The 24,967-nt window shown below is 42.6% G+C and overlaps 2 protein-coding genes across 5 annotated transcripts in view; both read right to left on the bottom strand.

The window, feature by feature from the left end:
• Positions 1-321: 321 nt before the first annotated feature.
• NKRF (NFKB repressing factor) lies at positions 322-14,524 on the bottom strand. Its single transcript, XM_058536597.1, is given in 4 exon segments — positions 322-3,526; positions 4,798-4,928; positions 13,835-14,049; positions 14,051-14,524. Coding segments are annotated over 4 exon segments (2,358 nt in total). The 5' UTR covers positions 14,105-14,524; the 3' UTR covers positions 322-1,568.
• Positions 14,525-21,447: 6,923 nt separating this feature from the next.
• SEPTIN6 (septin 6) overlaps positions 21,448-24,967 on the bottom strand; it is a 64,269-nt gene continuing 60,749 nt past the window's right edge. For 2 of the 4 annotated variants that reach the window (XM_058536601.1, XM_058536599.1), the window contains one exon: positions 22,669-24,503. In XM_058536601.1, coding sequence (XP_058392584.1) covers positions 24,479-24,503 — 25 coding nt within the window. In that variant the 3' untranslated portion in view covers positions 22,669-24,478. Of the gene's footprint in view, positions 22,468-22,668; positions 24,504-24,967 lie in introns of those variants that run through there. The other 2 variants (XM_058536603.1, XM_058536606.1) reach the window with 2 other exon arrangements.

A 24,967-nucleotide genomic window follows, 5' to 3' on the forward strand; every position in this document is an offset into this window, starting at 1 on the left:
TTAGCGGAAAGCAAATACCATACATTGTGTTAATCACTGTAGGTGACTAAAAGTCACAGAGACCAAGGTATAAAAGTTAATCCCTTTAAATTTTTAAAATTTCACTACAATGGACAGCTTCTTAAGATAAAATATAAAAAAGAGGGGAAAGGAAATTACAGTTCATTGTGGGCCAATTACATGAAATGTGGTGCTAAATGTTTTAAGACACTGTAAACAACCTAATTCTAAAGATTTCATTGGAGGTGTTTAACTATTAATATTAATCTCTGAATATTAATACTGTGAATATTAATACTTGATTTATCTGAGCAAAAAAAACCCAAAATCATGTAAAAGTAAACAGCCTTAGATTTCATTGCAGCCAGTATGTTGGTCCATGGGAAAAACGAGATGGGTGACTGATCAGCTGTTCCTATCTGCTAAGTCATTATGCTCACCCATGTGTGCTCTGGTGTTGAAATATTTTGTGCAAACACTAACTTCCCCTCTCCAGAGACCCAAAGTGTCACTACTAGGCTGGTGCCCATAAATAAGCACACCACAATTTTGATCAACTTTGGCTCCTTTTTATTCAGGAAGCATACACTAATTCTTTTTATACATTTTTTTTTTACATTCCAGAAATAAGCGAAAATAGCAGTTTTAAATATGTTACAAAGTTGGCTTTTGGGGCCTAATAAGCTTTTTGAGAGAGGGACCAGCAAACTGACCTTTTCATCAAAGCACCAATGTATCTTCAGTCTTTTACCAAGCTCTACCACAGCCGTGGCCGTCTTGGATGTGCTGGACATCCAAACCGTGTGAAAGTTATAACGGAGAGTTGCTGTGAGCCTCTCTGCAAGGCACCAAGAACAAATGGGTCCAGCTTCCTTTCTTCAGATTAAATCAAAGGTTTTGAAACTTTTCAATTGCTCTCTCAAGTAGTGCTCTCTCAGCATGAAGACTAGGATTTGTTAAAACGCATATCACAAGATACAGTAAATCACTTCCAATATTCTGGAAACCACATGGTAGAAGTTATAAATAAATGAACACTAAAATTACTTTAAGAAAGTTTTACATCATTTAGTTGGTAAGGACATTTACACGTACAGCACAATTTACTGTTAAACATTCTATAACTGGCTCCACACAAAGATGAAAATAGGTAATACAAAATGATCTGACATTTTCAGTAAGTCTAGAATTAAGACTGTAGTTTTATTGTAGTCAATGTCAACTTTACATATTGTTGCAGATTGCTGTGCTATGCCCTTTAAAATGGGAATTTATTTCTCAGGGTGAAATTCCATTGGGATATGTGTTCCTGCTTTGTACAAACCACTAAAATTCAAAGGACACAGCAATATCAAAGACACAAACAGTAACTGCACAATATCATCTGCTGGATTAAGCTAATACAAGTGGACAGAATTCTTCAGGTTCCAATATCTAATAAAGCACTATATGAAACGAACAAGGTGAAACATCTTAAGAATGAATATACTCTGCAACCAGAACATGTAGCATTTCATGAATTCACAAATCTGTTTCATTAGGTGTTGACAAAATAAATTAGTAAGACCTCAATTTGCTTGAGGCATCACAAGCTCATAATGCCCCACCTGGCCTTCCTGTTTGAGCTGATCTAGTAGGTCTTCCTTCCGTCTTTTTCTACCCACCACCAGGTACCTATCATGGCCTACTCCATGAGACTTACTCTTAAGACCGTACTTCTGGGCAATCTGATGTATTTGTTTCCGCTCATCATTAGTCAGCTCTGTAGAGAAAGTCAAATCCGTGTGGCTCTCAGAGCGGGCGTAGTTTCTGATAATCTGTTCAATATCTCTCTTGGCAATTTTATTTACCCTCTCTACATCAAGACCAAGCCCTTCCCGCTTATGTTGCTCTTTGACGGAGATTGGCTCCCGAATACCCTCGCCAGATTTACCTAAACCACCGCCCGTCCAACCCATCTTTCTCAGCAGCTGATTTCCTATGTTATCTTCTTTGATTTGTTGCTTGTATGCCTCCTCTGCTGAGCGGCCTTGAATTTCATTTCTTGAAATCACATCTTCAATAGCTCCTTTCTTTAAGTTGTTAATGACAGTCGGCTGGGTCTTTTTGAGGGTTTTCACAGCTTCTCCAGCAGCTTCATATTTGACAGTTTTCTTCACCCCAACTGCTTCTGCAATTACTTCACTCTCTAGAATCACCTTGCATTTCCATCGGAGGCCCGTCATTCTTTCATAGACGTATTCAACTGTCATTCGGTTAAACTGAGCTGTGTCGTTCAGCGTGCACACAGGATTTGAAGAATTCTCATAAACTACAAGATCCTTTATATCTTTCTTCTTTCCAGATCCCCTGGGTGAAGAGCCTGTTTGGCATTGTGAACTTTTGACAGATGGGTAAGTGGGTTGTGTTTTTTGAAGGATTTTCAAAGCCTCATCAGCAGCTGCATGTTTACTTGTTTTTTTGGTTCCATAACCTTCAGCTAAGCAGTGATCTTGCAAAAACACTCGACAACGCCATGTGCGATTTGGCATCATCTCATATTTGTATTCAACCGACATTTTGTTGTATGAGGCAGAATTGTTAAGGATACCAATTGCATCGTTTGCGTTTTCCGTAAGAACAAAATTGGTCCAGTGTTTGGCGGAAGCATTGAAAATTGGCTGCCCAGAAGCATCTTTAGCCAGCACCACCAGCTCTTCTGGTGGCTTCAGAGCTGGAGGAAATTCATACGAAGGGATGCCAATCTGACACACCACAAGGTCCTCTCCAATTGTGTGCTTGAATTTCCGTCGGACGACCCTAACTTCAATACGTTTCTGCAAGAGTTTTACAGCTAGCTCAGTAGCTCGATCCCTGGACCCATTCTTGCTGCCAGCATAACCTGTAGTTAAGTAGATATTTTGGCATCTAACTTCACAAGCGTAACCATCTGTTAGAAGTTTTTTATTTTTGGGGATGTCAGCAGGAGGAATTTCTTTTAAAGGAGCATATATATACTCAGGATTTGTCTTACATGCCTGAATACAACGAGTTAACATATATGTATAATTAATTTTATCAGATCCAGAAGTCATCTCTGGATTAGAAAGGTTCTTCCAGATAGTCGCTGTTAATTTTTCAATAAAATACTGCTTCTCTGCTACCACTGATTCAGGAAATGTCTGTGATGGTGGAGGCTCAGGAGCTGACTGAGAGTTTGCCTGCTGTGATGTGCTGCTTGGGGCAGGGTTCCCACTGTCAAAGTACATGTTGGCTGTTACAGGCTGGTCTTTTGTGAAAATAAATCCTGATGAATCACAATATTGAGAATTCCCATCTTGTACACTGAAAGAGTCTTGAGTATAATCTTGGTAGATGTCTCTTGGCATGCTGGCAAAATTTGTTTGTTCATTTACCTCTTTTGTTTGAGGGCCATAAGGATCTTCCTGTCTTTCATCTTTTGAACTACTAGCTACAAAATGTACAGGCTCAAAACGAGGTCTCGCATGGAATTTGGAACCGGCTTGCTTTTTAGGAGGATTTTGACCTATAGAATGAGTGAAATTTACAATTCATTAAAAAGGGAATATTTCAAAAGAACCAGGCAGGAAAATAGTACCAACCATATTATTTGTGAGCTGCATTGTTGGTACAAGATACTTCCCACTCACAAAAACTTCAGGTCATTTAGGTGAAGGGACTCGATATCAATGTAAGATTCCAGCATAAGGCAGGATGCTCTCTATCCTTCCACGTGAAAGGAAAGAGACTTGATAGAAAATATGCCATTGATTCAAGTATGCAGGTCACCACCACTCATGACTGGTAGATGTTTTTGCATCTAACGAGTTATAAAGCACAGGTGAAGTGTACTGAGTACGAGGTTGTTCCAGTACAATCTCTTACCACCGGTGCTGAAAAGCTCCCTTCTTAAGGATTGCAATTGGAACAGATGGCTCTAATGCAACAGAGATGATAACCAGAGGCATTTACAAAGTTGCTCTCTTTGTATCAGAGGTGAGTGACTCTGTGCCAGTGCTATACATAGTTGTGACTAAAAATCAAATAAAAATAATCACCAAAAGATCCCAAAGGTTTTCAACTTCAAAATCTTAGCTCTGACCTATTCTGCACAAAAGGGTGTTTGCTATATTTTATTTCTAGAACAAACAACACCTGGAAACTAATGATTTATGGAGGATATCAAACTTAAAGCTATGGAAGAACTCTCTGTTAAGGCTATACCAGACACTAGAGCTTCCTTCCTATAACGCTGGTCAGTGGAAAGCTGGTCTATCTTGGACCCACCCAAGAGGATTTAGTTATTTAGATGCTCAAATGATCAGAGTATAAGGTTGTTCTATTTAGAGGGAGGTTCCATGGCATGGACTTCAAGGATAGCATTATAGTGTGACTGCAGTATTCTTAGTTTTCAGGTCTATTTAGCATCCTCAAAAAAACAAACTGTACAGGGCCGGCCCCATGGCTTAGCCATGGTTAGGTTAAGTGCACGCGCTCCGCTGCTGGCAGCCTGGGTTCGGATCCCAGGCGCACACCAACGCACCGCTTCTCTAGCCATGCTGAGGCCACGTCCCACATACACCAACTAGAGGGATGTACAGCTGTGTCATACAACTATCTACTGGGGCTTTGGGGGGGGAAAATAAATAAATAAAATTATCAAAAAAAACTGTACATAACTAAAAGGTAAGACCAAACATTACCAATGTTATTTAAAATCATATACCACACTCATATCATTAAAAAAAAGCCATATTGTTTCTTCCAATCCCACCTTCCAGAAACAAGTATACTCACCATCACACGTTGAGAGGTGGCGTTTCTGACCTTTGGGAGGTTTGGACAGCATCAGATCATATGAAGGCATTTCCCCAATATCAATACCTTCAGCCATTTGGAGAATTTTTTCCATCAAGCGTGGGCTGTACCTATTTAAAATTAATATAATCTACAGTTAAAACAGATAAGAATGCAGTTTTTAAAAAAGCTTCTAAATGAGCCAATCTTATAATTGCTCCCATAGGACTTTATCAACAGAGTATGTTGGCTATAAAACTGAAGAATCTGCCCTAAGATATTTACCTATCAAATGAGTAATTATGTTACTGTCATTAGAAGACATACAAACACAAAATCAAGAAATTTAAGTGAAGACTTTAATTTGAATTGAAAGTATCTGTATAAACTCATGATATACTTTCCTCTATTACATATGTATATTATATGTAAATAATTACATTTATATATTTATAGAAATACTAAGAGTGTTAAGAGCTGCTGGGTTGTTAACAACCAGACTGTGATCTCCATCATTTCCTGCGAAAAGCAATCAGAGTCCTTAGAGAAATGGCTGATTCCAAGTCTGGGGCAGGAAATGTATAAGATGAACCTGGGAGATCTTCTTGTGCCTGGAAACAAGGAAGCTGTCAAAGACTTCAGGGGTTGTGTCAAATGGACTCAGAAGCCAATGTGAATAGACTCCTACCGGCAAAGTGAGCCAACTTGAGTACCAATAAGAACAATAACCACAGTTGATTGAGACACATCAGATACGTTAAAAATCCATTAGTTTATAACGATACTTACAAACTCATTATTGGTCACCTTTGGAGGATGGTAGGGAGACATTATTCCAAAAACAGGTAATATTAAAAGAAGAAAGCAAGCATTTATCTGGTATTTTCCTGTACAGATTGTACCTGAGAGCAACTAAAAAGCTGATGAGGAAAATCTCTTTTACAGAAGCATTCCAGCTAATAAATGAAGGAATGATAGACTACGACCATTCTGCAACCCATAATAAAATAATATATGAGCATCAATGGCTGCTAAGCCTATCAGGTGAAAAGTTGATGGGGAAGAACCCAGAAATAGACCCACACAAACATGCTCAACTGATTGTTGACAGAGCTGCAAAAGCAATTCAATGGAGGAAGGACAGCCTTTTTCAACAAATGGTGCATTTGTTGAGGAGCAAGTGAGCATCCATAGGCAACAAACAAAACCTTAACCTAAACCTCTTACCTCATACAAAACTTAATTCGAAATGCAAGACGGACATAAATGTAAAATGTAAAACTATAAAACTTTTACAAAAAACACAGGAGAAAATCTTCAGGATCTAGGGCTAGGCAGACAATTTTTATACTTTGACACCAAAAGCATGATCTATGAAAAAAAAATGATAAAATGGACTTCATCAAAATTAAAAACTTTTGCTCTCAAAAGACTCTGTGAAGAGGATGAAAAGATAAGCTACAAACTGGGAGAAATATTCACAAACCACACACTTGACAAAAAACTAGTATCTAGTATAAAGATCTCCCAAAACACAATAGTAAAAAAATATATTAAGAAATGAACAAAAGACATGAACAGAACATTTCACCAAAGAGGACACACAGATTGCAAATAAGCACATGAAAAGATGTTCAACGTCACTAGCCACCAGAGAAATGCAATTTAAAACCACAATGAGATATCACCACACACTCTCAGAATGGCTAAAGTACAAGACAGTGACACCACCAAATACTGGCGAGGATGTGAAGAAACTGGATCACTCATACACTGCCCATGGGAATGTAAAATGGTATGGCCACTCTGGAAAACAACTTGGAAGTTTCTTATAAAATTAAACATGCAGTTACCACATGACTAGGCAACTGTACTTTTGGACATTTATCTCAGAGAAATGAAAACTTACGTTCACACAAAAACCTGTATATGAATGTTCACAGAAGCTTTCTTTGTAACACCCCCAAACTGCAATCAGCCCAGATGTCCTTCAACAGATGAAGGGGTAAACCCTGGTACACACACACCATGGAACACTACTCAGCAACAAAAAAGAATAAACTATTGATACATGCAATATTGTGTAGGAGTGGGAGGGAAATGGATGTGGTTTTAAAAAGACAACATGAAGGATCCTTGTGGTATTGAAACTGTTCAATATCTTGACTGTAGTAGTGGATACACAAACCGACACGTGATAAATTGTACAGAACTAAATACACATACACACAACTAGTGACTGCTAGTAAAACCGAGGGGAATCTGAAAATAACCAGTGGATTGTAACAATGTCATTATCCTGGCTGTGACATTATACAATAATTTTGCAAAATGTTACCATGGGGGAACTGGGTAAAGAGCACAGGGCATCTCTTTGTATTATTTCCTACAACTGCATGTGAATCTACAATTATCTAAATAAAAATTTCTCTTAAAAAAAGTTGACTGAGAACTTTATAATCTTATTATCACTAAAAATGGGACGAGCAGACATGCGCCCCCTGATGTCATACAGGAGATACAAAGCAGTATCTATCAAGTATCCTTGCCCTCCAAATAATTGAACCTGAACCTAATCGAGTCCCTAACTCCCAGAAACATGTTCACCACCACCACAAGAATACGGCCAGCCAAATCCAGAACGAAGGAAGCACTATGTGACAACCCAATGTCTTCATCGAATAAATAGCATGGAAATAAAAGGAGAGGGGAACAGTTATAGGTTAAAGGAGACAGACCAATCAAATACAACGTGTGGACCTTGTTTGCATCATGAATCAAACAAATCAACTGTAAAAAGACATTTTGAGACAAATGGAGAAAACGGAACATGGACTAGGCACTGGATGGTTTTAAGGAATTATTAATTTTGTTGAACGTGAATAAAGGTATTATGACTCTGTTTTTAAAAATTTTTTATCTGGCACAGATACACAATGAAGTATTCGCAGGTGAAATGAAGTCAAGACCTTCTTTAACACACTCCCAACTATCTCCCACAGAAGACTGGGGGCAGCATAGATGAAACGGGAAGGGTAGCATAACACACTGTTGATAACTGCTGAAGTCAAGTGATGGGTACATGAGTGTTCATTAAACTCTTCTACTTTTGTTTGTGTTTGATTTTTCCACAATAAAAAGCTTTAAAACACACAATTTTAAAAAGGGATCCTTATGAAGCAGATTGGCTGCTTGACAGACTATCATTTTACTGTAGAGAACCAAAAATATGGGCACAAGTAAAGTTTTTATCATGGGGATCTACTCCCCCTTCCCACCTCCAGAGCCTTTCCCAGCCTATGACCAAAAAAGAGACTCCTGGTGGCATACGGAAAGCAAGTTCTGAAAATGAGTAACTATCACACCTTTACATGAATAGGTTCTGAACTTGAAGGAGGGTAATATTTTCCCTTTGGGGCACAGTAGGTTCCACACCCATCAGATGTCTTTCCTTACAAAGCAGAGAAGTCAAGGCATGGTGGCCTTCACTACCAGATTACCAGAAGCTAGCCTGGTTGTAACCTGCACTTCCCACTGATAATTGCTACTGCTGCCACTCACACCAGTATTTAAATGCCAAGAGTAATTTTATTTTCATTTACTCTTATCTAAACATCAGAAAGCATAGCCTAAAACACCATACATTCTATATATCACTTCCATTCAGATTTGGGTGCCCAATTTCCAAGGTATGAGATGAAAACAAAAGATTATGAAAATGAGATGAAGTCTACAAATCTTAGACTGGTAATGCCACTCTTGCTACCAAAATTGGTACTACAACCAAGCCACTCACCTTAAATTCCAGTCAAAATTCTCCAGACCTTCAATTACAGCTTGATTCCAAATATAGTGTACAACTGTAAATGGCATGTATGTCATACATACAGTGTGCATGAATGATGCATTTGGGGCTCACTCCATTCATACTCACTTTTCTCTCAGGTTTCTTCCAGCATTAGTCATGATTATACCTACTTACTGTTCCCTGTTCATTACATCTGCCACAAAATTCAACATCACCCATAAGCTATAAAAATAAACATTTGAGTAGGCTGCCAGCACAGTCAGCTTCTCAGTCCTTTATTAGGAAGTCATAATACTGAAGAAGCCCAACCAGCTCAAACAATAATGGAAAAGACCGTATAGGGCCTAACACTTGACTATTCAAAGAACAATGCAAATATTAATCTAGAATCTTGAATAAGATCACTAGGATTTCATTCCCATTTCTAAAAATCTCTAGTAGCTATCCAGGGATAAAGAACTGGTTCCACAAATTTGAAATAAGCCAAGGCAGTAAAACTTTCATTACTCAGTCTTCCACAGTGTATTTTTTCATAGTGGATTTACTCCAGAAATTTGAGAGAATCCACCAAGAAAAGCACCCACAAACCCAACCAATGATAACTTCATTTAACATTTTGGGGTTTACTTTTTATTCCTTTTTCTATGCTTTCCATACCACCCCCCCCCAAAAAAAAATCACTATCAGATTATCTATGTAGATTTGCAATCTGGTGGGGTTTTTTTTGGTTTCTAATTTACTGTATAACAAGCTTTTTCTCCAAGTCATTACCACATGAGATTTAATGGCTATACAGTATTCTATCTTATGGAGAGACCATGCTGTAAAGTATCATTAACGCAAGTCTAATACAGTACTTTTAAGATGCATGCATATTATATATTTAAGTCTGTTAATTTACCCATTTGGTTGCAAATGCTTGAAAAAGAAAACCAGAGGGGCCGGCCTGGTGGCATAGTGGTTGGGTTCGCGTGCTCCGCTTCGGCAGCCCGGGGTTCGCGGGTTTGGATCCTGGGCGCGAACCTACACGCCGCTCATCAAGCCATGCTGTGGCAGCATCCCACATACAAAATAGAGGAAGATTGGCACAGATATTAGCCCAGCAACGATCTTCATCAAGCAAAAAGAGGAAGATTGGAGGGCCAATCTTCCTCACTAAAAAAAAAAAAAACACCCAGAAAACTCCAGCAGGTCTTTAGGGTTTTCAAAGGTAGCCTGTTATGTACCAAGCTTTTGGAAATCAGGATGCTATTCAACTGTCTCACAATACCCAGCATATAAAAAGATGATTTCTAATAGACAAAGACATCTGACTTCATGAATCTCACATTCTTGAACAAAGACAGGTGCGAATAGGTGCATACTTATGATATACAATGGCACCTGAAATTTAATAAATATTCAGTAATAGATGCTTTCAAAAATTTTTTAAATATATTAAACTGCTCTACTAGGTCCAAATAAAAAAGCTGAGGTTTGAAAACTAAGCAAAGACAGGATTTCTAAGTATAAAATTATTTATTTAAAACTATTCATAAGACTCCTAACATCGTAAGTGAATAAAATACAACCAGATTATTGACAAATCTCCCAAAAGCTCCCACTCCCACTTCAGGAGCTGATGACTGATGCTTTCTACCTACTGTGTGCAAAGGTAGCTGCACAACGCGAGCCCAGCTGGCATCTACCTTCCAAACATCAGTCTCACGTCAACAACGAAGAGAAGAGGCGAATAATCATGATGGCAAAGCTGGTTTCATTTTAGATATATTTTCCCAATTAATTACTATCATCAAAGATCAACGGGCCAGGATTCTGCTTCTAATCCTATTGATAAAGAATGACTGGAAAACTCAATGCTCCAGTTAACCAAACATTCTGCTTTATTAAATATATATATACATTAGCTGCAATTTTTAAGTAAAAATCGCACAGTTCCCTAGGCATTCATGTGAACAATTATGTAAGTGCTGTGAATGCAGTTGATTAGAAGACTGTACTAACTTTTCACTAGCCACAAGATAGATCTTGGAAATTGCCTGCAGAAAAAAATTCTTCACAGGTAGTTTACTTTTAAGAAACAGACAAATAAAAAAGTGAAGAGAAATAATTTCAGCTATTTGAGCTTCCTGGTTGCCTAGACTATGAGGGAAAAAATGATCAGAAAGCAGATTGGAAAACATTGCTTTATTTTATCCTATAAAGCAATGGTTCTCACAGTGTAGTCCCTGGATCAGCATCACCTGATCATCAGTACCACTTGGGAACTTGTTAGAAGTGCAAATTCTGGGGGCTGGCCCAGTGGTGTAGTGGTTAAGTTCACGCACTCCGCTTCAGCGGCCCAGGGTTCACAGGTTCGGATCCCGGGAGTGGACCTATGCACCATTTATCAAGCCATGCTGTGGCAGGCGTCCCGCAAATAAAGTAGAGGGAGATGGGCACAGATGTTAGCCCAGGGCCAATCTTCCTCAGCAAAAAGAGGAGGATTGGCAATGGATGTTAGCTCAGGGCTAATCTTCCTCACCAAAAAAGAAAAAGAAATGCAAATTCTGGGGTCCTACCTCAGACTTACTGAATCAGAAACCCTGGGGGTGGGGCCCAGCGATCTGTGTTTTAACAAGCCTAACAGGTGATTCTGATGCTTAAGTTTGAGAACCACTGTTACAGAGTCAAGAAGATATTCAAACTTGTTCTGCGAAAATCACCACTATATCACCACAAGGAGTGAGACGTAGTTCGCCTCCCTGCACATCTGAGCTCCTCCTGGCTTGGTCTTATGATCAAGAAGTTTTCAAAGAGGTCCTTGACCTAGTTGTTATCTCAGCCCCAACTAAAAGAGAGCACAGAAAGTCCTGCTAGCGCGGAAACAAGTGCAAAGAGTTCCCTTCTTGCTACTGTTTACGATCTGTTCCAAAAGTCAAGGAATGAACCCTGAACAACAAATTAACAATTTAAGTTTAGAATGGCCTGTTTCACCACGTATTCTGCAGTTCCCATGAGAGAAAAGAAGGGTCTTTTGTCACAGAAGAATAGACCAGAGAACAACAGCTCTGCCAACATCAATGTTAACAAGTGCTGGAATAATAGATTTTACCCACCTGAAGATGACAGCTAACATAAAGTCAGCCTAAAGTGGAAGACTGCACTTGGTCCCTAGCTTCCAAGATTCTTTATTGCCTCTTCTCTTTCTCCTGTATCTAACTTCTCAGATATAATGCAGACACTACTTTTCAGTTATACTATTTGATAACGTTACAGCAATTCTTGTACTGACTGAACTGACAACTAGAATGTAACATGATGACTATATATATACACACTGTACCCAGATGTGCTTGGACGAGTGCACACACACACAAAAGGCCCTAGATGCTTGAGCTTTTAACAATGACCACCATTGCTTTGTGTTTTTTAATGCCCTAGTTATGTACAAGGCTGCTGTTTTGGAATGAAATCCTGAGATACAATAATGACGTGGCTTGTGTCGGTTACTTGCTTTCATTCCTGGTCCATCCTTCCCAAATATAGCAGCTGTGTGTCAGTGGAAAGAGCATCAGAAGACCAGGGTCCTAGCCCCAACTGTGGAACCTTGGAAAAGCCGCTTAACTTCTTGGCCTCCATTGATTTAGCTGTAAAAATGAGATACCACCTAATTCCCAAGCTTGTCGTATTAAGTGAGATACACAAATATGTTATGCATTATAAAGCTATATTCAGGCGTTCACTCCACACATATTTACTGAGTGGCTATTATGCAGAGGGCTCTCTTCTAGGCACTAAGGATAAAGGTGTGAACAAGAAAGCAAGAACCCTTTTCCCAAAGGAGCTTACATTCTAGCGGGAAGGTAAGATTTATTAACACAAAAGATGGTTCTTCTCCTCCCCCAAGTAAGACTTGTCTTCAGGATTCAGATTCCCCATGGCCTTCTGTGATATTAAGGAGACTTATGATTATAGTAAAGGTACCTTTTCAACTGCAAGAACAATATTGTTAAGTGAAGGTCAATAAGATTTTTCTGACTTGATTAATAACTGAGGCTTCCCCAGTTGTAACCAGTTCCTCCAGTGAAATAGTCATTATCTCTGGAGGCAGAAATTACACTAATCTAGAGAAGACAGGAAAAAATTTTGTGATGAGAGCAAAGCAAAGTATCAGACTGGATGCTATGTTCAACAATTATGGGTAGGAGTGGACAATCTTATTTTTCTGTATCTGTTACAGTCATTCCTGGAACTGAAGTGGCTGAATTTGATCTGATCATTTTCCAGAATTTCTCATTCTTCCTGATAAAAAATCCACCGTGAGGCAGGAGTGTCAAAAAAAGAAGCCTCTCAGTCTATCAAAGGAATGATTAGTCTAGTAGAGGACCAATTTGGGGGATCTGAAGGACAGAAGGCCAAGTAGTCAGTTTAAAAAAAAAATGCGTTGGAACCATACTGCAGTCTCCATTGAATGGAAAAAGCTTTCAAAGAGGCCTGTTCAGAACGTGCACCAGGTTCTAGGAAAGAGGGGAAAAACATACACACACACCCCTAAAACCTCACTCAGAGGCCAAATGTTAACCCTTCTGATCGCATTTAAGGTGAGAAGAGAGCAATCCATTTTTACAGTAGATATATCCATTTCTTTGTTTGCGTCCAGACACTATTATGCGCAAATCTACAAGCAAGGCGGAACGTGCTGCCAAGAGACCTCATACAAACCGCCTCCCCAGGAGAGAACAGTAAAACCCAGCTGGGGGAGTCTGGTGGTGTTTTATTTAACGGGGATAGAAAGAGAGGTTAAGAGGAGACTAGGATTAGAACCACAGGGTCCCCTCCCCTTCCCTCGCAGACTCTCGAAGCGCCGACTGTCGAATATTCTCTGCGGATACCGCATCCTTGTAAGGTCCTACGCAGGTCCGAGGTTCTGCTATTCGTCATTTCCCACGCCTTCCAAAACCATCACCACAATGACCACCTCTCAACAATCCTCTTCCAGGCGCTGCTTTATCTCCATCCCTGGTGCTGGAGGGGCCGCTCCCGCGATCCCCGCACCCTTCCTGCGGTTATGTCATCCCTTGCCACCTCGCTCGGCGAGCCCCCGCAGGCCAACAGTGAGCCCTCTGGTGTCCTCCAACATCTCCACATCACCAGCCTCTGAGCCCTCACCCGTATCCTGCCCCCATCCTTATCCCCATCACCGACCCCCTACCCCGGTCCCTAACCCAACCCTTACGCCTTCCTCACCTGCAGCCCAGGAAAACGTGGTTGGTCCAGGCGGCGGAGAGCGCGAGGAGCTGGTCGAGGGCAGCCCCGGGATAGCTGTGCAGGTGCCGACAGATGAAGCTGCGCCGCAGAGCCCACTGCCAGTCACTTTCGTGGCTATAGCGCCACTGCTCCAGCACTGGCTCGGGCGGGGGCGGCGGGAGGGGCGGCAGCGGCGGCGGCGGGAGGGGGGGGCAGCGGCGGCGGCGGCGACAGGAAGTCGCCCCCCAACAGCAGACGTCCGCCAGCCATCTTCTCCGCCCCCAAGCAGGGACCCCAGGGATGAAGCCAACTACCGACCAGGAGCGAGCGGGAACGGGGTCGGTGGGAGGGGCCGGGTGAGGAGGGGCGCGCCAAGGCACAGAGACCAACTCTCAGGGGACGGGAGTGTGTGCGTGAGGGGCGAGCGGTGAAAAGGCAAAGGCGAGCACCAGCTCAGGTCCCGACGCCGGGGCGCACGACCGCTGCACTCCTCCAACTCGTGGAGGAGCAGGAGGAGGGCGCCCGCCGCAGTCACACGCGCGCCGGGGAGGCCAGGCCGGGCCCCGCACTCCGCACCTCCGGCGACCTGCAGACCCACGCACTGCGCTGGGAGAGAAAAAAAAAAAGACACCACCGGCACGCTCTGCTCCCCCTCCTCTGGGTTCTAGCCTACCTACCCGCGTGCGGCCCCGGGGTTGTGAGGCCAGTGCGCGTGCGCCGCGGCTGTTCCCTAACTTCGAAATCTCGTCGCCGAATCTCGCGCGACCTACATTTTTCTCTCCAATGCCGACTCTGGGCTTTTGACGCACTATGGTGACAAACGGAGGGCGGGGACTCCGGGAAGGGAATTTTGGAAGGTTCTCTGAGGTTCGGGAACATGAGTCCCTTAAATCCCTGGAAGGCGCCTTCAGATGATTGATGGCAGCAATGGCTCGCCTGACGCTTTTCCCTGGGTTTCTGAGCGGTGCGACGGTGGGACCGTGTCCTTTGGGAGGGACTTAGGTTTGGAATGGATTTTACACTTTTTAAAAAAAATGTCAGCTCTCCAAGGCGCCTTTTCTTCAGAGGATAGCTTGAAAAGCTCTGTGTGTCGTGCATCATTAGCTTTGTATTTTATTGTGAAAACATAGGAAAAATGAATTACTTGCAAAGAAAATCATCCACAGCATCATCCACAGCACCACTTCTCAAGTCAACCACTTTCATCGTCCATACTCCATTCCGATTGCTGACAAATACAGACACCATGCTTACACAGTTCTGATCACGATTGCAAATAATTCTGTATTTCTTGCCGATCAATTTGAAACATGCAAAATATTACAAAATACAAAACGGGCCCCCCAAAGAGGATTAAAAGCTGCACAGCAGCAAATGGCTAAATCACTCTTTAGTCAAATGTATCACTTCACCCGTGGGTCTGCTCCAGCCAGTTCCCTCAATCCCTGTCTGCCGACCTGTGCTATGAAAAGTGGCTAATCAATGAGTGTCTGTCAGGAGAATTTCCACAGCACCTACTATGTGCTCAATATAGTAGGAATACAAAGGAAAAAGAAACTGGGTCTTCTCTGTTGTCCCAGAACTGATTACCATCTTGGTGGGTAGAAATAGTTCTGCATAGAACTCAATGTCCCATTGGCAGCAGGACCATTGCATGAGGTGACTTTGACCAATTGCCGTAATTTCACTCTTTCATGACGTATTTCTCTTTATATGACACATCTTATGTGTAGGGGTGTATTGGACTGAGAAGATCAGAAGTTTACAGCACTTTTTGCACCGTTTGGTAATGATTTATTTCCATGTCTGCCTCTCCCATGACACTGGGGGTGCTTGGTCTTTGACTTTATAGGTGTTAGGCATTCATGTTTATTGAAGTAATGGCAGTCTTTGAACTATCACATCAAAGAACACGATACTAGGAAGGAAGCTTAGAGATCATAAAGTCATCGTGTATGAATGAGAAAAATAAGGCCGGAGAGGTGAAGTGACTTGCTGAAGGCTGTAGAGACTGTTCCTGGCAAAGCTGAGATTAGAATCTAGGTCACCTGAATCCTCATCCAGTGCTCCCCCAGTCATTAGCCATTGTATTGCCCTGTTTTATTTATTTTCTTCACAGCATGTATCACCTTTTGAACTTTTTTTTACAGTTTGACTGTCCCCCCCTCCAATGTCAGCTCCATGAGAACACGGAACACATCTGTCTTGCTTTTAGCACCTACACCTGGCTCCTGTAGGCACTCCATAGAGGTTTGTTGAATTAAACGAATGATGGAATCAATGAAGTGTCTTCCCATTGTCCCAACCTTGTGCAATTCATTTTCTTGGAGCCTACATTTTAAGCTAATTTGTTATTTTGCTGTTGGATTGATTTCAGCCTAAGCTGCAAACCTTCATGAAAATCAGCATTGTAATCAATACACATCTTTCCTAGAAAAATATTTGAGAAAATAAAAACTACTTCCTCTCAGCTTGGATGAAAACTTTCCCATCATATAGGAACAAATAATTGCAACCTGACTTTTGAACTTGGGTTACAAACCGGAAGCCAATGAAACTGATGTTAGAGGCTATTTGCTCTGTAACAGCCGTAACTGGATTCCATTTGTAATTCCCACTATGGAATAAAGAGTTTCACCTCTAGAAAACAAAACTAAAATTTGTATGATTCTCGATGACCTTCTTTCCCTGGTAATCCTTCTGATCGAAAAATCCTTCAGCCAACCTATCTCAGCCCATTCCCTTCTCACAAGCCACAGAGGATTTCTCAGTGAGCGAGAACTGAAACCCCTAAGCGGAAGTAGATTATCTGAATAATGGTTGAAGAGAGGTTTAGGAGGGAGTGATGATCAAGGCAGCCGTTGTAATCCTAAAACAATCCAGAAACCTCCTATAGTCTCCATCCTCCTCCTCTCCATCATCTTTCTCTGTTCTAACACAGGCTCCTGCCGCTGCCTTTACACTACATACGCGCATGCGCACACACGCGCACACGCACACACTGGCAGCTCTGATCTTCCTTCCCTGCCCTTTCTTATGGGGAGTCAGTGAGTGATAAAAGGAGGAAAACCTGGAGCCTGCCTAAGCACCACCCCCATAAACTATCCCAGAAATTAGATCACCGAAAGTTCTTGACCAGAGTAGTCTGCACTACAACATCCTCTTGAGGAATGTTTACTAATGGATTAAAAAAAATTTTTTCCCCCAAAGCCCCAGTAGATAGTTGTAGGTCATAGTTGCACATCCTTCTAGTTGCTGTATGTGGGACGCGGCCCCAGCATGGCCGGAGAAGCGGTGCGTCGGTGCCTGGGGCCGGAGAAGCGGTGCGTCGGTGCGCGCCCGGGATCCGAACCTGGGCAGCCAGCAGCGGAGCGCGTGCACTTAACCGCTAAGCCATGGGGCCAGCCCTTTCTAATGGATTAAAAGCAACAGCTAGGAGCTCCCACTGGCCAAATATTGGTAATTTGAGCACCAAAATTATTAAGGACAATAATGAACCATAGAAAAAATAGGAAGCCATAAGTCCACAGGGACACTAAGTAGATAAAGAAATAATGAGGGAGAAAGGATAGCCTTTGCTTACAATAGAATACCATGTGCTGACTGGCAAATATGAAGGGATTGCTGGAGTTGGAAAATCATCATTTTGTAGATTGGTTCATGCAAGAATTACAAATAGATGTTAAATCTAGGGAGAAATTTTTGATGAGGAGTAGGATATTTGCATGACTTATAGTTTCTCCCCACAGATTGTTTACCAGTAGCAAAGAAGAAAAAAACCCCAGCAATTATGTAGTGGAGAAATTGAGTAACACTTTGACCTAAAATGAAAACAGTCTGTTTTTTAAATGGGACTTCAAAAATATCAGTCATAAAAGACAAAGAAAGGCTATTCCAGATTAAAGGAGACTAAAGAGACAGGACACGATGGGTGATCCTAGACAAAATCTTAAATGGCAAGAAAAAAATGCTATAAAGCATACTGTCCAATAGATTAAAGTAGTCTAACAATGTTAAATTTACAGAAGTTGACAACTGTCTGTGGCTATGTAAGGGAATATGCTTATTATTAGGAAATACCCGCTGGAATATTTAGGGGTAAAGGGCCATGATACATGTAAATTACCATCAAATGGTTTAGAAAATATATGTATATCTATCTAGATATATATTATACATGTATATAGATGTGTATATATGTGTGTATATATATGTGTATATATAGATATACATGTATACATATATATAGAAAGAGAGAGAGAGAGAGGGCCCAAATGGGGCAAAATGTTATCAATTGGTGAATCTGGGTCAAGAGTATGTGGGTATACTTTGTACTATTCTTGTAACAATTTCAAAATTAAATGTTTGAAAAGTGCAATAGCTCCCTACACCGGTGAAGAATCTCAGTCTGGCTACCTCTTAATCACTTTTTCTTGTGTGTCCAGCACTTTCCTGGGCCCTCTGGAGGGCTGTAAATGATGTTACTACCTTTGGGAAGCTTTATATCTCTTGAGGAGGGAAGTCCCTCAAATGGGAAGCAGAAAATAATATAAAAGTTCAACAAGGAAGTTCAAAAGTGGAGAACAGGGCCGGCTCCGTGGCTTGGCGGTTAAGTGGGCGCGCTCCGCTGCTGGCGGCCCGGGTTCGGATCCCAGGCGAGCACCGACGCGCCGCTTCTCCGGCCATGCTGAGGCCGTGTCCCACATACAGCAACTAGAATGGATGTGCAACTACGACATACAACTGTCTACCGGGGCTTTGGGGGGAAAATAAAATTAAAAAAAAAAAAGTGGAGAAGAGGTCAGGATAGGTGGATGGGGTCAAGAAAGGCTTCAAGGTGAAGGTAGGGCGTGAGCCTCAAAGGCAGGACTTAAATCAGTAGAGGATATTTCGGACAAAGTCAACAAGTAGTTTGTGTAACTCGGGGAGGCCTGCGCAGAGACTGAATGGACTGGAATGGAGACGGGGTATTAGGAAGTATTGGAGGATATGGTTGAGTAGACAAGGTAGGGCGAGTCTGTAAGTTCCTCAAGAGCAGCGTCTAACTAGAGCTCATGCAGTAGTATCCCCCATAGCATAGGGCACTGGGCCAAACCCACAAGAGGTGTTAAATACACCCTTATCATTTGACTAAGGAAACATAATTAAGCCCCAAACCAAGATAAGGAGTTTGTTAGCAATCCTATACATAACAGATATGCATGTAATTATTTATAGGTATTGAGCCCAGGGCAGGGACTTCCTAAAGCCCAAGCCAAACAAGCTGAGAGGTGGTGCGCAACCTGGATGGACACTGATGGAAGGTAGGTCCAGGTGGCAAAACCACTGTGAAGTATTACTGTTCTAATGTGTAACTCTTTCAAGGCGTGCCCACATTTTAAAAGAATGTCCTTGCAAAAAAGCTGTCCTCATAGCAAAAAGATGAATCTCCCCAAGTGGGGACATTTCAGACAGGAGAGGACACCACTTAACCTCAGTGCTTACAATGGGAGCCCTGGTTGCTTACCCTTTTTTTAAAATTTTTGGTGAGGAAGATTAGCCCTGAGCTAACATCTGTTGCCAATCTTCCTCTTTTTGCTTGAAGAAGAGTGGCCCTGAGCTAACATCTGTGCCAGTGTTCCTCTATTTTGTATGTGGGTCACAGCCACAGCATGGCTTGACGGGTGGTATAGGTCTGCGCCTGGGATCTGAACCCGTGAACCTGGGCTGCCAAAGCGGAGTGTGCCGAACCTAACCACTATGCCACCAGGCCGGCCCCTGTTTGGCATTTTTGAGGGTATTAGAGGCCCAGTTCTCTCCCTGGAAGCAGTTGGCATTCTCACCTGCTCAGCAATGCCCCAGTCACAGCCAGCCCCTGCCCCCATCTATGCTCTAGCAAAACTGTATTCAAATTTTAATCAAACCCATTTGCCCCACTAACTTGCATTAAAACTTCAGACACTTGTCTTCATTTCTGATTTCTTTTGATCCACCAATCACTTCTAACACCTTTAGTCTCGATGATGAATCAACCAGCACCAAAATGCATCGGTGGGGTCAGCAAACTTTGGCCCACAGCCCAAATCTGGTCCTACAGCCTGTATTTGTATGACCCTCATGCTAAGAATGGTTTTTACTTTTTTTAATGGTTGAAAAAAATCAAAAGAATAATCATTCAAGACACGTGAAAATGAAATTCACATGTGAATTTAAAATTTCAGTGTCCATAAATAAAGTTTTATTGGCACACAACCACTCTCATCCTTTTACATATTATGTATGGCTTCTTTTGTGCTATAGTAACAGTTGAATATTTCCAGAGACCATATGGCTCGCAAAGCCTAAAATATTTACCAGCTGTCCCTTTATAGAAAAAATTTGCTGACCCCTGGCCTAGAGCAATGGTTTTCAACATGGGGCGTTTTGCCCTTCAGGAGACATTTGGCACTGCCTCGAGTCATTTTTGGTTGTCACAACTGGGAGGGCGGTGTGCTACTGACATCTAGCGGGTAGGGATGCTGCAAAACATTCTACAATGCACAGGCCAGCCCCCACAACAAAGAATTATCTGGCCTCAAATGCCAATATTGCCAAAGTTGAGAAACCGCGGATTAGAGGAATCTAAGATACTTCCAGTAAAGGGGAAGCTCCATCCTTAACAAGGGATACCGTTTGCTGAACACCCAGGTCTTTAATTTACATTAGCTCATGTAGCCTTCACAATCACCCTGCAAGGGAGTCACTGATATTCTCCTTTTACAGAGAAGTTTTTAACACAACTTGCCCCACAGCACACACGCTTAGCAAGACTGTCTGGCTTCCCAGCCTGTATTTTTCCACACCCTTGCCGCTGCTCAGTGACGTCACAGGCGATGCTTGTCTCTCGGCTGCCCCCTAGTGTGCGAGCTGCGCAGATGCAGGCCAGTGTTGTTTCTCTGGGACTTGTTGAGAGGCCTTCAGGCCTCGATACCTAGAGGATACGGACCACTCGCCTGTCTCCAGCAACAGGCCATTCGGGAAATGAAGCCGAGGGAAGGAAACCCCACCTTGACCACAACTATAATTATGAAAACTGATCACACTCCCTCTTGTCCACTTTAATGCTGGAGGGGCGAGGGGAGGAGGGGACGGGGCAGGAGACTTCCCTTTCTGGTAGACCCAGGACACAAAATACTACTTGCTATCTATAGAATGCTTTTCGAGTCATAAAGAACAGTCATATCCATTAATTTTCGGGATGCTCACACCACAGGATTAAATGAGAGAAGAGATGCAGAGCAGAGTTCTTTTCCTTCCGGAATTTAAAACTCACCCAAATCTTGTTCTGTAGGATCTGGCACTCCTGTTCCTCCAACTATTATCCTAGATGATAATGAGCTCAACGGATCAGTTAAATCCATGCTAATGGAGGAATAGTAGAGGACTTCCTGTCCACCCACCACCCAGCCCCGTGGGAATTTCAGGCCCAGATGGAGGAAGGGGGAGGGCACCGTAGCCCACCTAGGAAGATTGCATATGGGCTGATGGTGCCTCCTCGAGCCCCTCAAGTCACCTACTTGGAAGGCAGCCACCCACTCCTCCTAAGGCAAACCGTGGGCATCACCAAATGATGTAAGATCAGATCACACAGCCATTGAGCATTTCTTTGAATTTTATTGAAAATTGACATGGACATTAGAAAGGTATCAAGCTAAACAGTGCTGGTTTCGGGATGTTTCTCCTGGAGAATGAAAGCCCCAGAGGGCCAATGACTGGTCACACCTTTGAGCAAAAAGAACAAAGGAGAAGAAAGGAAAAACAAATACAGATTCTGGAAAACATGCAAAGAGGCTCTCTCAAGAGACTGGACAGTGGAATGGTGATGGTTGTAGGGGTATATGGGAATGGGCACACTCACATGGTATTTTGACACAAGTTAAACCAACGAATTCAAGGCATATTTATCAACATCAAAGCTCTCCCTCCAGATCCCAGGTTGAGCAGAAACCTCTCTCAAAACCTCAACTGGCCTCAGAAGTTTGAATGGAGTAATTTTGCTCTCATTAAGGTTAAACTCCCTCCTGTCTCTCCCTTCTCCACCTGAGTGTTAGTGGATCCATTTTCCCCCTTGCTGGGGTTCTGCAGGAGGGCTGTGAATGCTGAAGAAGATACAAATGTTGCTTGACTTTCTCTTCCATATTCAGAAATGTTGAATAGTGGCTGTAGACGGTCAACCCAGTGAACCGGAGAATTGGTGTTTAAAAAGAAAAACAGAAAACTCAAACGAAAACTTGTGAACAGCACTTCCACACCCACAGCTGAGGTCTCCTGCCCCAGTCACTTACACTTGGGTGAGTCGTCCTGCAGTGTCTCTCTGAGGTTACATTTGGTCCATTCTCCGGCTCTGACGGTTCTTTTCCTGCTTTGTTAGGTTAGGACAAGACACTTCCATTTAAAATACCATGTAAGTCGGGAGAGAGCTGCTTGCCTGGACACAGGGACACATGAACACTTGTGGAGTATGTGGGGTGTGTGTGTGTGTGTGTGCACGCAGTTTGGGGGGAGAGGGGATTGATTGGTTTCTGGTTTGAGACAATATGGAACCCTAACTCTTCTATAATGGCAGTCTTCTCCTTTAGACTTAGTGCAGCTGCTGAAGACAAGATTAAAAAAAGCTGGAGAGGGAGAGAGAAAGAGAAAGAAAACATGAAATTAGCCAAAGAAAAAGAACATTCAAAGGAAGACAGGGTGAGGGGAGTGGCCAGTGTGAGGTAGCACAGACTATACTTGGAGAAGACAGGTTAGAAACAGGGTCACTGACGAACCATCACCACTGGGAAATCTGCGGAGAAGGTTTTAAGAACACCACACACTGGTTTAAAGCTTCTTGTTTTAATTAAAAACAAGCACATATTAAGAGCCACATGTGAATGCCAAATGATTAAGACAAAAAAACAAAAACAAAAGTGATCTGCACTGCAGCTGGGAAAAGCAAACTTCTTGGCTTAAGAGAAATGAGGGTGTGTGTGTGTGTGTGTGTGTGTGTGTGTGTGTGTACATGTGGGGATTTCTCAGGAAAGCCATTCCATTCCAGTATGGGAAAATAAAACCACAGACCATTTCTAATGACTGGTTTTGTTTCACCAGAAGTAAACAGAGTACTTAGAGTATTTTTAAAAAATAGTAACAATTGTACTAACTAAAAAGCCTTTTCACTGAAGAAGGAAAAAACCTTTCTGTCTACAGTGAGAAAAGCTACCCAATAGAATAAGCATCTTAATTCTTTTAACAGCCTTGGTGGACTTTCGAAAGGTCTCATGTTCACTCGCAGCTTAGATTTTTGTTTACCAAACTTCCTTGATTACAAGGCTCCTCTAGGACACTGTTAAACAGATGTATGCCTGGGCCTCATTCCAGACTTCCAGGAAAGCTGACCAGCTAACAGGTGCCTGGTGACTCCTGGCGTCAGCAGAAGCACTCGGTTCAGGAGCTGGCCTGGAGTCTTCTGCTTCCCCCTCCTCCCCACTCCATCCTCAGATATTTTTCTATGGGAAAAAAAATCCTCAAAGGCCCTCTAATACTAACTATTCACTGCCTCCGAACATCAAAAGACCTTGTCTCCAGGAACATATATCAACAGACTGAACCCATTTGTGAAATGGATCGGGAGTAGGTGACACTGAATCTAGCCTGGCTTCTGCCATGAAACAGCGCTGGGAGCTCTGGCAAGCCCCTTCATTTCTCTGGACTTCAATTTCCTCTTCTGAAAAAAGTGAGTCATATCTGTTTTACAGACCAAATTTCTCCCATAATACAAAATTCCTGCCTGGTCTCTGAAGGTCTCTCAGAGGCTGGGTGGCTCTCATTCTTTTGAAGTTTTCACAGCTCCTCAAGCCTCAAGTAGTTAATCTGTAAACAAATGCAAATGAGGGGGCCCTATTTGTAAAGCAAATAATTACTGGGGGGTGGGGATGGAGACCAGTTGGTTGTCGAAGTTGGGGATTCTTGGGAAGCAGCAGAGAAACTGGTCATAGAAGCGTCAAAGCTGCAAATAAGATGCCTTCCTCAAGGAGACTTGACAGCCCTAACTTAGCATCTTTCTGAGCTACTGGCTGAGTAGCCAAGTTTGTTTTTGAAACCTCCGAGGGTAGGGTCTCCTAAAATGCTCCACTCTGAGACTTGGATTTTCTCAAGAAACTAGCTTATGCTTTGGCGGCATCACCTCCATACTCGCTTCTGGCCATTAACCAGTCAGCGACACCCCAAACAATCCAGATCAGCCAAACTGCGCTCTTGCTTTGCCAACAAGAAAAGATCAAGTGTGTGCAGATGTCTGCTCTTCATTTTTGCTACTTGTCACTTCCTATCATTATCTATTATTGAAGAGAGAAACCCCCTCCCCATTCTCAATACTTCAAAAAGGCCTGAAAATTTGGCATAGACTTGTTTGTGTGTTTTGAAAGAAAGTGACCAAAAAAACCCTCAAAAAAATAAAAAAGAAGGTCATGGTCAGTGCCAGTGGGACTAGGAGGCAGAACGCAAAAGAAGAAGTGGGGCTTGAAGTGGAAGTACGTGGCAGGGGCCGGGGGCCCGGCGGCCAGGCCCCCCAAAGGAAAGCTGTCAGTTAAAATAAGAACCTTGGCTTAAAAGGCTAAATGGAGTCCAGTCCAGCTGTAGCGGGGAATACTATTCAGTACACAGCCATGGATTACTGCAAAGGAAGGGCAGAGAAACGGCGTGTTAGCCACAGATCATTGCCAGGTCACCTCCAGCTCTCCCTCTCTCACTGGCCAAACACCAAAGGCCACCCCACCTGGTGGCCCTGACAATGGAGAGCTCTCGACTTCAAAGGGGTTCCCAAAGCCACTATTGAATGGGCCCCATTATAGAAATTAGGGCTGGAATAGTTTTAAAATATCAAATCCTTAGACTGGAGGTAAAGGTAGGGACCTTTCAAGATACAAGACCTCTTTTCTCCTCTCCTGCTGATGGTCTCACCTCCTCTTATTGGGGGACACGTGCAAAATACAGATTACAACTCATCATCACATTCACCAAATAAATAGACTGGAAGGCTCATCCGAGCACAACTGAAAGCACGGATTCTTTGACTGCTCAGTGGGGCCGTTTACGACATGGGGTTATTATACCTGCTGTTGGCCCTGCCTTACTGGG

The sequence above is a fragment of the Diceros bicornis genome, chromosome X, assembly GCF_020826845.1.
Source record: "Diceros bicornis minor isolate mBicDic1 chromosome X, mDicBic1.mat.cur, whole genome shotgun sequence".
NCBI lineage: Eukaryota > Metazoa > Chordata > Mammalia > Perissodactyla > Rhinocerotidae > Diceros > Diceros bicornis.